This window comes from Delphinus delphis, chromosome 21, assembly GCF_949987515.2.
Source record: "Delphinus delphis chromosome 21, mDelDel1.2, whole genome shotgun sequence".
Classification (NCBI taxonomy): Eukaryota; Metazoa; Chordata; class Mammalia; order Artiodactyla; family Delphinidae; genus Delphinus; species Delphinus delphis.
The window spans coordinates 12,407,075-12,424,290 of NC_082703.1; the positions used below are offsets into that span (position 1 = coordinate 12,407,075).

At 44.5% G+C, this 17,216-nt stretch overlaps 1 protein-coding gene across 5 annotated transcripts in view; it reads right to left on the bottom strand.

The window, feature by feature from the left end:
- Positions 1–16,761, bottom strand: part of RBPMS (RNA binding protein, mRNA processing factor) — a 186,377-nt gene extending 169,616 nt beyond the window's left edge. Inside the window, exons 1-2 of one of the 5 annotated variants that reach the window (XM_060001113.1) lie at positions 16,614–16,761; positions 15,711–16,034 (exon numbers count right to left, since the gene is read on the bottom strand). In XM_060001113.1, coding sequence (XP_059857096.1) covers positions 15,711–15,776 — 66 coding nt within the window. In that variant the 5' untranslated portion in view covers positions 15,777–16,034; positions 16,614–16,761. Of the gene's footprint in view, positions 1–15,710; positions 16,285–16,613 lie in introns of those variants that run through there. The other 4 variants (XM_060001116.1, XM_060001115.1, XM_060001114.1 and 1 more) reach the window with 4 other exon arrangements.
- Positions 16,762–17,216: the final 455 nt, after the last annotated feature.

Genomic DNA, 17,216 nt, shown 5'->3' on the forward strand with positions numbered 1-17,216 from the left:
TGTAGACTTTGTGGAGAGCGTGTGCTCTGCAGGAATGTTCTGGTAACAATTAAGGAGGTCTTGTGGGCTGGGGTTAATGGTGATTGCCCGGCCCACATGGGGAGACCGGAGCCCCACTCCTGAGCTCTATGTGGCTCTTGGGACGTTGTGGGCATTGATCGCAGTGAAAACAGCCCCTCTGGGGTGGATGAGAAAGTCCTGATGGTACCTTGTTCAGACTGAGGAATACTTGTGACAGCTTCTACACCGGAGTCCAGGCCCCCTTCTCAATTTAGAGGGGAGGAAAAGGACCACTGCAGGGTCCACACCTAATGAAAGGCATTACTGTTTTAACTGTGTCTATAAAATTTCCTTCCAGGAATGTAACTGGCTAGCTGTCCACCAAAACTTTTGTCAAATTGACCAACGTCTCTCTGAGTGTCTCTATCCTCACCTCAAGAGCAAGCTAATCATGTGACCAGAAAACTAGAGCTACAAGGCTCTGACACACGTCTCCAACAAGTAATATCTCTGAGATCGGGATGCATCTTACAATAGAGTTTATGCAGCAGTGTTATTGGTTCACTTGACGTTGCAACCGATTCAATGAAATTCTGTACATGCACACACAACACCCAAAGTATTGGCCTCATCACCCAGTTATCACGTTTAAAGCCGGCCAAACATATCAAGGGCCTATTACATAAGATCACAAAAATCAACACTTTTCATTGTGTTCAAGGAACTTGAGAGTAACAGCTCCAGAAATTATCTAAGCATTTGAGTGCCTACAAGCAATACTCAAAATAACTAGGAGATGTCTTGAAGGCAGGTTTAAAAAAGTCAATATGGGGAACTTCCCTGGTGGCGCAGTGGTTAAGAATACGCCTGCCAATGCAGGGGACACGGGTTCCAGCCCTGGTCCGGGAAGATCCCACATGCCGCGGAGCAACTAAGCCCATGCGCCACAACTACTGAGCCCACGTGCCACAACTACTGAAGCCCGCGCGCCTAGAGCCCATGCTCCGCAACAAGAAGCCACTGCAATGAGAAGCCTGTGCACTGCAACGAAGAGTGGCCACCGCGCACCGCAACTAGAGAAAGCCCACATGCAGCAACAAAGACCCAACACAGCCAAAAATAATAAATTAAACAAATAAATAAAAAGGGAATGTAAGCCCTTTGACCCAGAAATTCCACTTCTGAGAGTCTAGGCTAAGGAAATCACTAAGGGTGTATACTCCAATTTAGCTAGGAGGATGTATAGCACTATTTATATCACAAAGCTGGAAACAAGCTCCTGGCTCGATAATAAGGAAAGGGTTAAATACATTAAGGTACATCCTTACTACGGCATAGTATAAAGAATTAAAGACGGGGCTGCAGAATGTATCCACTGGCATGCAAAGATATTCATAACGTAATGTCAAGTGAAAAGAAAATCAAATGTAAGTAAACACTATTATGGTATGATCTCGTTTTTGTAAAAATAGAGGGGAGTGAGTGTATGTGTGTGTTTACACTCGTACACACAGAAAAGGACATATATAAGATAGATACTAAAATGTTAACATTAGCTGTAGAGAAAGGAATTGTTAAAATTTTAATAAATTTTATAGCTTCTGTTTTTTGCGGGGGTTTTTTGCTTACTTTTATTTTTGGAATGGGGGGAAGGGAAAGGAGGGGATAACATAGGTGAATTTATTTGCCAATAAAAAAAAAAGATGTTATTTCGAGGAGAAAGACGGTGAAAAGAAATTTGGGCCCAATGTCATCCAATTAGGTAAACAAGTGGCTTATGCATCTTGGTAGTCTCAATAATAAAAACCAGATAAAATAAAAATCCAATGGAGTTATTTTTTTAGTGTTGGGAGAAATGACTGCAGAGTTAAGTGCGTAACACGATTTAAAATATGCGACAATATCCCAGAAGATAATCTCCGCTGTACACTGAAGCTACGCTGTGGCCCACTGCTGTTGGAGTGGGTACCACAAACGTCCAACACAACAACAAAAAATGGCATAATATCCTAGAGCTTTCGATAAAGGGAAGTCATCTCAGGACTTTACTATGAACCATAGGCTTACTCTTTATCCCAACCCCACATGAAAAATGCCCTAAATTGTATGACTGCAAATTAACCCGTTTGGGGTGGGGAGGGCAGTGACGTATTCGTGGTACATTTTCCGAGGAACATGACTGCAATTTCATTTTGGACAATATAATGCTTATTCGTTTTGTGGAGAGATTTCGGAGAGCACTGGGATAAGGTGGAGGACCGAGGTCAAATTGCTGGATTTCTGTTCCTGGGTCTCCTGCTCCAAGCTTTCCTGGGCTGACTTCATTAGTGAATAAGGAAACACAACACTGTCTCGTGGAGTTCAGAATAAGCCCATACCAAAAGGATTTTTCTGTATAATCATGACCCATGATTTATAATAATAGTAATAAGAGCAATTTTCATGTTGATTAAGTGTTAATTTAAAATGGGGGGCTTTGGGAAGGCAGAGGAAGGGACAACTTAACGGTTAAAACTTCTCAAATGATCACCTGCCAAAATCAGGAACTCAACATATTCCAAAGCCCCACAGGTGTTTTTGAGTCTTCGCTCCCCTCCCTACTGGCTTTTGTTTTTGTTTTTAAGATACAGAGTCAGCAGGCTGGGTGCACTGTGACCAAACGGCAACAGATGCTAGTCCTGCAAAGGGCAAGACTCTTCCCTTTGATCATCCAAGAACATTCCTGATCAGGAAATTCTCACTTTTTGATTCAAGGTTTACCAGTAGTTGCACGAATGGAAAGAGCAACAGAAGAAGTTGTTCCTCCACCCAATACAACCAGACACGCTTCATTCCCAAATCCGTCTAAACCACAAAGTAACCTATGTAAAGCATGCAGGTTGGGAATATTTGGTCCTAGTCACCAAAGCTGATGCAGGAACGGTTCTCAATGCAAAGAATTCTACCGCCAGACATTACAGCTATAAGTGCTTAAATGTAGAGAGCAAAACATCACTGGTATTTTAATCTTTTCTTTGCAAAAATATGTGATGTTACACAGATAATAACCGAAAAATAACCGATCTTTTACAAATGAAAAACAAATGCCGGATGTATACCATATAAGCCTCCAAATGAACGTAACTCAATGTATATCTTCATATCTGTAAATTACTAACACTACAACATTAATCTTTCTCTCAAGTTTACTTATTAGGAAAAGGAGAAAACCTACCAACACATGAGACACTGGAATTTAACAATTTTTCCCTGTAAACCTTTACAGCAATTCTACACTCCGATTCCTATTTAAGATACAGAGTCTTTCAACACATGTAATATCCAAATAAAACCCTTTCATACTGGGATCGGAGCATCCGCTTTAATCTTATCTCTGCAATTCTGTTAAGTGTCTGGTGCCCGTGATGTAATCCACCTCTCTACCCCCAACACACCACACTGTATCCACCAAACACATCAGCAGGCCTTTCTAAAAATATAGTTACAATATAAAGCCTAAAATAGTAGGCTAACAATGTTTCTTTGAGATGTTTGTCGTTTTCTGAAAACAAAGTAAGCCACAAAACCACTTTCAACAAAAATGTGTGTTTCTAATTATTAGTGGAAAGATTTATATTCCTAAAAAAAAAAAAAAGGTGTGCCTGGAAGAAGTTCATTGCTGCAAGTCAGCAAGAATGTAAAGGCAAAATAATTTTGATAAGACAGAACCACTTTCCTCACAATATAAATTCAGCGTCTTGCCGTATAAATACTGATATAATGAATGGTCACTTTAGAGTGAAGAGAAGGTGCATTCCAAAGCAGGGGCAAGGCCCCACATTTCTTCACATGGGCCTGCTATCTAACACAGAAACGATTACAAATGCCTTCTGTTAGTCAACCGGCAGAAGTCACTGACTCTTAGCAGTTAAGATTTAGAAAAAATGAAGACGGTAGTTAATGCAGTATTCAAATCTTTGATTTACTTATAGGGTCTTCATTAGCAAATCACAGCACCCCAACTAATAGATCACACAAAAATATCCCTTTCTTCTCCTTTCCCCGTTCTGTATTTCTGCATCCTGCTGGTGATGGGTGTTTCAAGCAGCAGCTGAAAGCCAAGGTTAAAGCTGAAGGTCACGGTGGGTATAATTCTGCCCAACCTGGTTCCTTTTTGCGTGTTGGGGTTATGAAGCCACACTGTCCCAAGAAGTGTGTCCCACCTTACTTTGAACCTCTCCGGGCGCTCACAGTGGGTACTGCCTGGCACTTTAGACATTTGGGAGGGTGAGCAGGGAAGGAATTTTCTCCTTTCTCCCTTCCCTCCCTTAGCATGGCTAAAGCAAAGATTAATTTCCTAGCTCTGGTTTTCTGTATAACCCCTCCTCAAAACACAAAGACTCAGGATGGGCCTTAAAGAGTCCTTTTGTTTAGAGAGGGTCATTTCCTGCCGTTAGCTCACACCCAGAAACTCCCACCCATTTCTCCAGGAGGGGCACGGATTTTCTCAGTAAAAAACAAAAACAAAACAATCTCAGGCTTAAAACCATTCCCCCGCAAACAGCCTATCCCCCTCCACCCCGATGTATCTGGGCTGCCGCGGCAGCACAGCACAGGGGAGAGGAAAAGTGGGATGAAGCAGAAAAACGGCAGAGGAGTTACAGTTCTCTTAACGCGTAGCAGGTGTTGTCTGTCCACCCCTATGTTTTAGTTCGGGAAACGGACACTTAAGTGACTTGTCCTACGTCCCTTAGGAAACAAAAAAAGGTGTAGTAATTTAAAAAAGAGTACTGATGATTTGGTCAAGAACCGACTAATACAAGGATTTATACACCACTGGTTATAAGACTATCAGACAGCGGATGATGGTAAAGTTTAAACAGTTTGCTCAAGGTCAACTATTACGACATAAATGCCAAAAATGAGGACAATCCAATGGCCTGCACTTTCATGAGGGCCTCAGTGAGCTCAATTAACAGGCAGTCTGATGACCAAAGTAAGGATGACTTAGATGTCTACATCCTGACAGTCACCTGTTGTGCTTTACAAAGTGAGGAAACACAGCTCCCGAGTCTGTGAGGCTGACTAGTGGGTATCATCTGTGGCTGTGAGGTGCCGGCCTAAGGGTTCACAGGGCTCAGGCCAGCCGCTGCCTGGGAGCTACCACACAGGTGCTTGCAGGCTGGATTCGGTCGGCTAAAGCCCGCCTTATCCTGAGCTGCGTGCCTTTTTTTACTTTGTAGGCAGAGGAAGGAAAGCACATTGAGCTGGAGGCTAGACTAACTCAAAGGGCTGAGAGTGCTAAGCCTATCTCCAAATCAATTCCACCTGGGTTATTAACATTAACTCTTTGCAACCCAACAGCACATCTGCAAAACAGTAATCAAAGTCATCTTGCCCTACTTTTACTTGTCACTCCATGGGCGGCCCACATTTCACTCTTGCTTCTGTGGAAATACGTACTTGGTTTCCATTCTAACTGGACAAAGGATTCCTTTACGTATGAAAACCTGTTCTTCCCTCCCCAGCCCCCATCTCCATGGGATCAATCACTTACCATCCAAAATTTCTGGCCTAACAGCAGGCGGTAATTGTACTTTCTGAAGTACAGGGGGATGGGGACCCAGATATGATCATCTTGAAGGCAGCATTAAAATTTAATCTAAAAACTGCTGGAAAAGACTTAGGACCATGTGGTATACTGTACAGGCCTCAGAATTTGACAGGTTGGTTTGTATTCCAGTCATTTAACAAATAACAAACGTTGGGCAGTTCTAGGCATTGGAGTTACGGCCCGAAACAAGACAGGAGTCACATTCTAGGAGTGCAAGACAAGTACCCAAGGTAAAGTCAGTGAGTAAAAAGTACTCTCTGGGAAATAAGAGGGATGGGACAGTGGTTGGGAATGTGGGGATACTTTGAACTTGGAGGTCAAAGGTCTCCCTGGGTAACATCTGAACTGACATCTGAATGAATGCCAAGGACGAGGTTGCCACAGGAACATCCAGGTGTACAGTTTCCTAGGCAGACAGAAGAGCACACGCAAAGGCCCTGAGGCAGCAGCACGTCTGGCAAGCTGGAGATACCTAAGTAAGCCCCAAGCAGCTGAAGCATAATGAATGAAGCTGTGATTCTTGGTGGATGGGGTCAGGGAGACCAGCAGGCCCAGATCACATGAACCTTGCACACGGCTGGAGAGAGTTTAAGCTCCTACCACTGTTGCAAATAAAACCTCAGACAAATTAATCTCTCCGAGCCTCAGTTTCCTTATCCCTCAACATGGGATGAGAACACTTCATTGGGTTTGTTAAAGCGCAGTGCTTAATGTAAAATGTGCTATATTTAAAACGTATAACCAGGAAGGACCTACTGTATAAGGCAGGGAACTCTGCTCAATACTCTGTAATCACCTAAATGGGAAAAGAATTTGAAAAAGAATTGATACGTGTATAGGGATAACTGAATCACTTTGCTGTACACCTGAAACTAACACAACATTGTTAATCAACTAGACTCCAAAATAAGACAGAAATTTAAAAAATAATGTGCAACGCTTAAAACAGTAGACACTACTCAGTAGATGCTTAGTGAATTAACGTGCCCAAAATCCATACATGCTCTTACAAGTTTGATTATATTTGGACACGCACCTGATCTTCAATTCTCCAATTTTCTTACACATACGCAGTAAGACTGAAAAAAATTTTTCTAACAAAAATGGTCTCAGCACTAGCTCTAACCATTTTTTTTTTTTTTTTTGCTCGTTGCTGGGAAAATGCTTGGAGGTCTTGGTAAAGAAGGAAACAGGCTTAGAAGGGTAGAGAGGAGAGGAGGCAGAATCAGAACACAGCGACTGGACTCCAGGACAGCTCATGTTCCTTCTAAGGATAAGCCAGGCCCGGAGAAGCAATTATCCCACGTTTTCAGTCTCCTGTCACCCAGCATCCCAGGGCATGCACAGGACAGAAGCGCGCGTGCGCGTGCGTGTGCGTGTGTGTCCCTTCCCTGCCCCAAAACACATCCTGCTGGCTTAGAGGGATACTGTTATTTAAAAACAGATGCCTCTTTGGAAACTCACACATTTTAAGTCCTGTAAATTGCACATGCTGGGTAAAGTAATTACACTTTTGTAGCACTTCCCCTCCCAGCACAAAGGAAATTCTGCCACTTCTATAAAAAGATAACACTTTCTGTGCTGTCCCTTCTCTCATGAGGCCAAAACTATCTATCCTATAGGTGGGCATAAGAGAAAAGTTCACAAAACAGGATCCTGGGGATTCGAGGGGAAAAAAAATGTTTTATCTCTAGGATTTCTTAGAATAATGTTGGCCTTCTGCCAGCATATCTACCTGATGACATAAGAATTTAGGAAGTGCAGAGAAAGGAACGTCATTTTTTAAAAAAACTCACGAGAAGTAAAGGCTAACTGAAAGTAGAAATTAGTCTCTAACTTCTTTTCATGGGTTGGTGAGATGTACCTCAACTGTGAGAATCCTAGGTTTCTCTGTACCTTTGCAAAATCCTAGGGGCTGACATGATTGAGCCAGGCTGCTTTGGCATTCCCTCAGCGTTTTAAATTTGTGTAACAATACTGTATTACAGCCTGGAATTTGGAACCGTCTTCCTGGTGTGATTGGCATTTATTACTGCCATTTCTGGTTTTTTCCTCCAGTATTCTACATAACGTGCATTATAATGGTTGCAGCAGGGTTAAAACCTATGAGAAATACAAACGCAATTAAATTCCTGGACCGTTTTTCTTTATTCATGAATTGACACTTAGCTGTGAGCAGAAAAAGTAGCTAACTTTTAGGAAAGCACGAAATGAATAAATTGAAAATATGACCCACGGAAGAGATGACTTTGGGCTCTAGCCAAAGGCTCATTCTAACTCCCCCCACCCCAATAAAATGAAAAAAAAAAGAACAAAGCAACTCAGGCAAATTTTTTCTTATAAAAATACTCAAGCCTCTCCGGGCCTTCCATCTTTACCTCCCAAACCCATCTACAAATTTTATGTCCCTTCTAGGTACAGGGCTGGGAAAGGGAAAGGTTGTAAGAGCCTGAGAATTAACTGCAAATTTTAGAGGAAAACAATTTGCAAAGACTGTTGATGAAAGCAAAAAAAAAAAAGTATATGAAATACACTATATATACCCAGTTTTTTAAGCTCCCCCGAATCGGGCTTTCAAATGGTTAGACTTCTAACCATTTAATAGTGTCCTGAACACTATTATAACTAGACAGATATACGCAATATATTATGTTCCTGAATTAAAAGAGTGCTTTAAAAAATTTGCTTCAATTTTTCCTGAGAATTTCCAGTTCTCCACACCCCTTTTTTTTTTTAAACACAGCTTCAAATTTTAAGTAAACTGTCCATCTTTTGTTGCCTACCCTCACGAGGTTTCCTAGGAGCAGGGGTCCCATGCCCTCTCTATCCCATGCCCTCTCTAATTTTCTGGGCACTCAGTTCACAGTATACAGCTTTTCGATTGCTAGCTATATCATCTTCAATTGTTCTGAAAGACCTCTCCTCTGCACTTCAAACCCAACCCTCTCGGTTGCCTCTTTCCCTTCCAGGTATTTTCTGCTTCTACACATACAACCACCATTTAGCTAGTCATCCAAAAGAGAAACCCAAGAGGCTCCACGGATGTGACTCCTAGGCTTCTCTCCTGGTCATCTGACAGTTACTGCAGCCCCTGAACACCTCTCCCGCCCGGCTCACCACCGCCAGCCACTGCCTAATCTTGAGACCAGGACTCCTGCAGTGTCATAGCCTCCAAATCCACCGCATCCCCTTCGCCACAGGAACATCTCAGAACGCCAAGACCCCGCTGCACAGAAGCCCAGCTCCCATCACAGGAAGTCTTTCCTGGTCCCTGGCATGGAAGGAGAGCTCCTCTATCCTTCCCCCACCAATGCCTCCCTCCCCTTCCCACGTCTCCCTCCCCCTCATATCCTGATTTCCCTTCCTCTCCCGCTTGTTTTCCCTTTTAAGCCTCTATCTTCATTGAAGGCCAATCCCTCTGACTAGACAATCTTTCCCCTCCTGTCTCAACCCTTCTTCAACTGGAAAACAAATCTCAACTATCACCTCTTTTTTTAAAGCTTTCTTTGATGTATATAGCTCCGTCACCCGCTCCTTCTGTTGCTGACTGGTCCCCAACTCAAACTACCGCCTCACTTAATTCAACACAGTGCTTTACTGTACCTGTTTACACAGGGCCATCGCCACTAAACCTGGGCGCAACTTGGAGTAAGAGCTTTGTCCCAGATCTTGGGCCCCCCAGAATCTGAACGTGAAGGCCCCAGTCACTCAGCCTCTCAGTGCCTCAGTCACCTCCCCATATAATAAGGGTCCTCATCACCGCAATACCTACATCAGCTCATTGAGAGGATGAGTCACGTGGTACATATAAAGTGCTTGGCCAGTACTTGACACAGAATACTCAGAAGTTAACAATTCTTACCTGAGTGAACAGCTAAAGAGATGTCTGAAAACGTCCCAGGATCAAGTATTTCAGTATTTTCTTTTTCCGGCGCTCAGCAAAGACGACTAGACAACAAACAAGGCAACTCTGTTCTGATAAGCTCCGCCGTCGAGCACTCCCCGCTCGCTCCAACACACAGAGTGCGCTGAAGTGGTTTGCAATACCCTCCCCGTACGCTTAAAGATAGGGACGTGGGTTCAAGGAATCATACCCAAGTCATCCCCATGGACAGATAAGCTCATCCCCCATGACGCCCTCATATCAACATAGCATCAATTTAAAGACCTGGTTCCTGCTGGCCTCAAGCCCAGAGAGCCAGGCCGCCACTTTTGCCCCAGCTATTACTAAGGTTCATTCTCTTCATTCCTTCCTACATTTTTTCTTTGACCAAAGCAAGCACTGTTCAAGAGGCACATTTGCATTCCCCTTCCCCTACCCCCAAGGCAGACACTAAGGTGCCAAATGAAACTGAACACAAACATTCCAAAGTGGCCATCACACAGGGCAGCCTCGTTTGGGAACGCTGCTCTAGCACCACTGAACCAGAGCTTCCAGAAGCCCCTGTCCGAAAGGTCAAAATGAACCCCACAGCAGAAACCAAATTCTAAGAGTGAAAACCCAACTGCACCTCGAAATGAGCGGGCCCACGTTGGCAGTGGCTGTCGGATGAACCAAGCACACTGGCCTGTGGGCGCACATGGAGGCTGCAGGTGACAGGTGGGGAGGTCATTTCCCAGAGGATCCATCCATCCATAACCGGCTCTAAATGCCACATTAAGGAAGTGGCTGCTTTGCGACAGCTTACCTATCCAAGGTCGTCACCACCATCCCCACCAGTAAGGATATTTCATATGCTTATAAAGAATTCTATGTGCATACATGTGTAAGTGTGTGGTACTTGCCTTGTGCCTTGTGCTGGGGTACCAACTTTGGGTAGGTGTTGGGGATTGGAAGCACTGTGATAAGACGGCATAGATCTTAAAGGAAAAAAAAAACCCAAAAATGAAATGTAATGATCCAGGAGTTAAACGGAGATAACATGTATCTCCTGGAATTCTGAGGAAAAGCCTCTCTTTGGGATAGGGCAATTCAGGTGATGAGATCTTGCAAAATGTAGGCTGAAACTTGACTTTTGCCTGGAAAGCAGTTCAAGCTAGACCAAGAGGGAAAGGGTGGTTGAAACAAATGGTGTGCAGAGTATGTACGGAGATACCTTAGGAGGAAGCTTGAGTGTCATATTTGGACTTCACTGAGCGCTGAAGGAGCTGGGGTACCAGAGGACCCAGCAGTGTGTGTTAGAATGGATTGAGAAAGCACGTTAGAACAAGGAGAGCAGCTGAAGATCACTAGGAAGAGACAGGATAAGGAAATGAGATCAAACATTATGAGGAAAGGCTGTGAGGATCAGAGGCCTGATTCCCCAGGCCAGGCTTGGCAGCAAAACGAAATGTGACCAACCCAACGGTTTTGTAACACCTACAGATATTTCAAGGGAATTTATTGAAATCTAAGAGAAAAGACATAAAATTGCTTTTGTTCCTATGTTCATTATAGAAAATTTAGAAAACACAGAAAAGCACCAGAAAGTAAATAAAAATGATCTGTAATCCACCAGATAGTTTTTTCTTATTAATGTTTGGTTATTTTTTAAAATTGGCATCACATAATATAAAACTTTTATTTTTGCTCTTTTCACTTTATGTCATGAGAATTAACCCCTCAATTAAAATGTAGAAGCTGGAAGAGAAAGTCAGATTCTCTCCTACAGCATTCAGAGGGAGCAATACCAACACCTTGACTCCAGATTTCTAGCCTCCAAAACTGAGAATAGATTTCTGTTGTTTTAAACCTCCAAAAAAAAATTTACACGCACGCACACACGTACATTCTTTAAAAATGTGGCTTTTAATGGCTACCTAATATTCTCTTTGAGGAATTACACCATGATTTACTTAGCAATTTCGCTGTTAGGCACAGAGTCTCTGTGAATTTTCCCTATCATAAATAACCCTGAGCATCATCCTTTTAAATAAATCTTTGTGCACGCTTATTATTTCCTTAGGGTAAATTTCTAAAAATAAAAGCGCGGAATCAAAGGGCTTGAAATTTTCGCATACAGTGCCAAGTCCTTCCGAAAGCCGCCGTGATTCACATGCCCATCGCAGTGCACAAGAATTCCCACTTCACTGCCCCATCACAAACGTCCTAGGCTTCGGTCCTCAAATAAGAGCATCCAATCTATCTATCCAACAAACAAATGCCGTTAGAAACAGATGACAAGTGGGCATAAGGGTTTATCAGGGAAATTTTAAAACCACTACTGGAAAAATAACTCAGAAACGCATATGCCATATCGGCAGTGGTCTTGCAACATCATTTTACCATGAAGTCACCACATTTTCATCCAAAACACTGTCACCAAATCCTATTTATGATTGAAATATAAGTTTATTGCATTTGATTTGATCTGGAGTAACAGACTCCAAACTTGGTTAAACTGTACAAACCCATTTCGTATTTTCCCCAGGTCATAATGTAGATTAATCTTATTGCTCAATGAAAACCCGCTGTTGCCACATCAAACTACCACGGTACCCCTTCTCTGTGACAATTACATAAGAAACAACTTCTTCACGACCCCAATATTTGGGCAAAATTACTAAGTACTTTAAAAGGCGGAATGCGAGGTAAAAGATTTGTATTAACTTCTGAAGACCTGACTCTGTGTGATTTCTGCCCAACAGCTGACAAACATCTTTTTGATCAATAGTCCAACAAGGCCAGGTTTTTCTGTTTTAGTTTTAAGTACAAGAATGTTCAAAGCAATTTAAGGAGAAATTACTCTAATACCAGTGCTTCAACATAATAAAACACCTTTCAGCAATGATTTGTAATCAGCCTGAAAAGTACCCAATGACACAGATAACATAAAAGTAAAAATAAGACCAGATTACTGTTTATCTGATTTCCATTTTGAAAATTCAGTGACCAAAAATATTTTCTGTCTACTACTAGAATGTCTCAATATACGGAACTTCAATACGACAAATAATTATGTCTGTTACTTATATATTTATTAACTTTAGTAAAGTCGGTCAAGTGAGAACTGCCAAGTGTTTTAAGAGAATACCATCTAGTCCAAAATTAGAGGCAAATTCTAGGAATTATTTTATTAATTGTAAAGTTATGTAAGAAATTATCTACCGCCCTATACATACATATACAGAAGCCTTGTAAGTCTCAGATCCCAGGGAGATTTTGACAACTGGTTTTTCTTTACAGGGACAACTTGCATAGGAACACATATGTATAGAATACTAGAAGTCAGAAAACCAGATGTATTCTTACAGTTGGCTAGCCCAATCTTAAAATTATTTTACCTCAAAGTTTTAAATACTACCCAGAGCAGAAGACTACTTCCTGCCCAAGTTCTCAAAAACTTCCAACCCTAAAAAGCTGCAAAAATTCTCCTAAGTCCTAGACTGTTCCTTCTATTCAATTGGAACCAAAGTAAGTGTTTCAAACATCACTGTTTCAGAGTGAGCTTTAGAAGCTCTCGATCAGGGCTGAAATGTACTGGAAAATAAAAGGAACTCACTTTTTTTAAAAAGTAGAAAAAAAAAAACCCTGGATTTTATAAAGTGATAAAGTCTAAATTACCCTGATTATCTATGAAACTATTTTCTCTTAATAATGAGTGGACTCACTCTTCCTCATCAGCTCAATGGCTATCAGAAACTACAACAAAACACATTTTTCCTCTCTTGTCATCACGTGTATATACATTGTATATGTGTGTGTTCTGTTTACTGGAATCCTTGGCCACGGCTTTTAAATGTGTTTGAGAACAAATAGCTGATCCCTGGGTGGGCAGGGAAAGGGTCCAGGGTGGTGGTTTTGTATATCGCTGAGCACATTAATGGGACTCACCAAATACCATATTTATTTTACTTGTGGCTTTCAGGGTTAGGAAAGAGAGGTTAGGAGTTTTTCAAAAACAAAACATAAACCCCAAACAGGGAATTAGGGCAAAATTACCTAGATCATTCAGGCCAACTTACTTTCTTTTCCTGAATTTTTAACATTATAAAACTTCTCTCTTCATGGTGTATCTGTTTTGTCTGTTCCACCTCTTGTACAACTTGGGTTCTGAAATCTTTTAAACTGTCCCCTTATTTTTAAAATAACAAGTATCTTGCTAAAACTGATACTTTCTAGAGCCACATGCCATTCCCACTGGTTAAGAGGCAGTGATTGTTACTGGGATCATCTGATTCTATCATACTAGTACCCAAGCCTCACACATTAAGACGCCCACGATCAGGGCAGACAACATGCCAGTGCTGTCGGCAGTTAAGCTGTATGGGTCTAGCAGAAAAATGTGACTTTTCTCTACCTAATTTTGTCAAGTAGGTTATGGTTTGGGGTCACTCAAACAAAAAAAATCTTTGGTTTAACCTGATTAACTTTCCAAGTTCTCAATCAGGTGAAGAGAGAAAGACAGTCTCATGTAATATATTCTTACCCTTAGAAGTCAACAGATCGCCAATCTAAGAGACACAGAAAGGTTTCTGAAGCCATTATTATCTTGGTATGTTAGCTGAATTAGTTAAACACAGCAACTCCTTAAAAAAGCAAACTTATTTTTAAAATTTTATCTCAGTGGTAGGGAAAACAAATAGCAAAGCAGCAGGTAAGTTTCAAGAAAAAAGCGAAACATGCAATTCAAGGCTCCATCTCTTTGAAAAAGAAGGAATGTCAGTAGTACTCCACTTGTAGTTAAAAAACAACTAGCATGTAAGCAACGCTTTCCAAAATAACAGTTTAATAAAGGCAATTTCCTCAGGTGAGAAGGCAAATTTCTGGCTCACAGCAATTCACCTGGGGTTCACGGCAATTCACCTGGGTTGCACTACCTTGCAACCATGTTAAGAGTAAAATCTTGTGTTTATTTTGCATTGTTTTGCATGGGCTTAGGGCTCCCCTCCGTCTTCCCCATTTAAACAGTTCCTATCTTACAAGTGCACAAAGTGCTGAGGGCTTGTATGTTTTAGTTAAATCCTCCGCAACCTTTGGTTTCACTATCAGAATTTTAGTTTACACACAACACAGTATCTCCATAATAATCTCAACATCCTAATCGCTTTAGAATCAGTTTACCTTTCGGTTAACCTCATACATCAGCATGCAATACCTGTAAAAACGCTTTTACCGAGACTGCATACTTTCTTGCATCTAAACATAAAGTTCCTTTTAGAATGTTTAAAGTCGGTTTCGTGGGCTTCTTAAAAAGTAGGCGGAAAGTATTGTTTACTGGGCTCCAGATAATGTACCTGCAGGAACTGAGCCATTTAACAGGATATTACAAATATCCCAAGTACAAAATTCTGAAATGTTTGTTCAGGAGTTCCCCCCACGTTTATCGAATTTTGTTTCCACCAAAGGAACGCTCTGCAGCCGTTAACATATTTACGGTTGTTTCGGACGCACCACATGAAATTGACGCTCAGACGTCAAAGTCCTACTAAAATAGCCTGGATCGTCACTTGGTGAATTGCAAAGTTTGAAACTCTTGTATTCAACTTCTGCTCCCCACAACCGCAAAGCCCCTAAACTTACAAAACCTAATCATCCAGGTTCGGGGTCTTTGACTCATTAGAGAAGAATGCGGCTGAAGAGTTATCTATTAATCCAAAATGCCTCAGCTGAGAAGATATTTCACCAAGAACTTTCACATTGAAAGGGAGGGGGCAGGGAACCGAAGGTGTCTTTTAACGAGAAACTTTACCCGATTTTCTTCCTTAAGCCACACAAACACACCCCACAACTTGCAGCCCCAGACGCAGAGCTAAGTGCTGACCCTCCCGGTCCCAATCATCTGAGGTCACCCAGGAGTCAGCTCTCGATTCCGCTTTTAAAATCCGGGGCAAACAAAGCTGAGCATTATACTTACAAAGGTCTCAGCAAAGTCCTCAAAGTTACGCAATTTTAGGCACGCAGACGCTCGTGGACCCACAAAAACACACTCTCCGATGATACAGCCTCCCGGGGCCACAGTTTGGGGCGGTGTCTCGGGGCCAGGACGATTCCCAAACCCTCGACCGCGGCGCTCCCTCCCCGGCGCAGCCCGGCGCCCCGGGACCCGCGCCCCGCCGGCCGGCCGCCCGCACTTTGCAGAAAGCCAGCGGCCGCCGTCCCAGGTCGTACCCGCCACCGCACCGAGCCACTCCGTACCTCTTCCTCCTGAAGGTTGGCCTCGTTCGGGGTGTTCTCCTTCTCGGCTTTGCTGCCGTTGTTCATCTTCCCGGTCCTCCCTCGCCGGGCAGGGCTGGGGCGCGGGGCTGGGCGAGGGCGCGCTCGCCCACTTTTCCCTTCCCCGGGCGCTGCGGGGGCTGGAGCCGGGGCAGCGGCGGCTCGGCTCGGCTCGGGCTCGGGCTCCCGCGGCGCGGCGAGACAGCGGCGGCGGGCGACTCAGGAAGTGCGAGGGAGAGACGGGGCAGGGCGAGGCGCCGGCGGACCGAGAAGGGGACGGAGACAATCGGGACCCGAGAGGGAGACCTGGAGAGGGCGGGCGGGCGCGAGGGGAGGAAGGAAGAAAGGATGGGGCGAGGACGCGCGTCCCAGGAGTGAGCCCAGAGAGTTGGGGATGTGGCCGAGTAGGGGCCGGGGGCGGCCGCTGCCCGAGCGTAGCAGCTGCTGGAGGGAGGGGGCGAGGGGTACCCGGAGAGGAGCAGGAGGAGAAGGAGGTGCAGGGCAGCGGGGCGCGGCTGGGACCCGGAGAGCCGCTGAGTGCGCGCTCCTGGCTGGCTCTGGGAAGTACGGGCTCCAAGCAGCTCCCCTTCTCTCGCCTGCCTCCCTCTCTCCCTCCCTCCCCTCTCTCCTCCCTCCCCTCCTCCTCCTCTCTCCGCCCTCCCTGGACGTGGGCTGCCGGCTGGAGCCGGGAGGAACGGGACGCGGGACGGCAAGCCCCCCGCGGGAGGAGGGGCTGCGCCGAGGGCGGCTGCCCTGCGGCCGGATGGCGCGCGCCTGGGAGGGGCGGCGGGCGGCGGGCGGAAGCGGCGGACCCCAGCCCCCGACGCCGCGGTAGGTCGGAGGGCGAGGGCCGAGGAGGGGGGAGGGAAGAAGGTCAGGTCCTACCGCTTGCACGGTCCCTGGGGGTCGCCGGGCGTTTCGCGCAGCTCGGAGAGGGGCTTCGGGGAGGCAGGCCCTGCCCGCGCGAGGACCTGGAAGTGTGATGTGCTACTTTTGTTTGCTTGCTCTTCACGAGGGATTCGCACCCCAATCCCTACCCCTCCTTTTCAGTACCGGCCTAGACCTATTTCTTCCCTTCCTAGTCGGCAGCTTAAAATGACAGGACGCGAGAACTCGAGTGACATCCGGGGGCAGCCCGCTCCGGGCCGGCGTTTTCAGGGCGCAGCTTCAAACCCACCTCCGACGCCGGGCCCTCGGAAACCTCTCCAGCGTCTCCGAACCCGCCGCCCCTGTTCAGACTCCTCTACAGCCCTTTTCAGACTGTCCTAGAATTATTTGTTTACCTGGCTGCTTCTCTTTACTCTTTTGGGAGATCCTTTTTGGAAGCCGAGACCGGGCCCTGTTTATCTTTTGAATCCCATGGCTATTTGAGTACGCTATCTGGTATACAGTAGGCGCTCAATAAATACTTGTTGGCTGAGGGAATATTTCTCACTGCCAGACGAACTGGAGGCCAAGGCAGATGATATTCAGAGGGTCAAAGCCGCT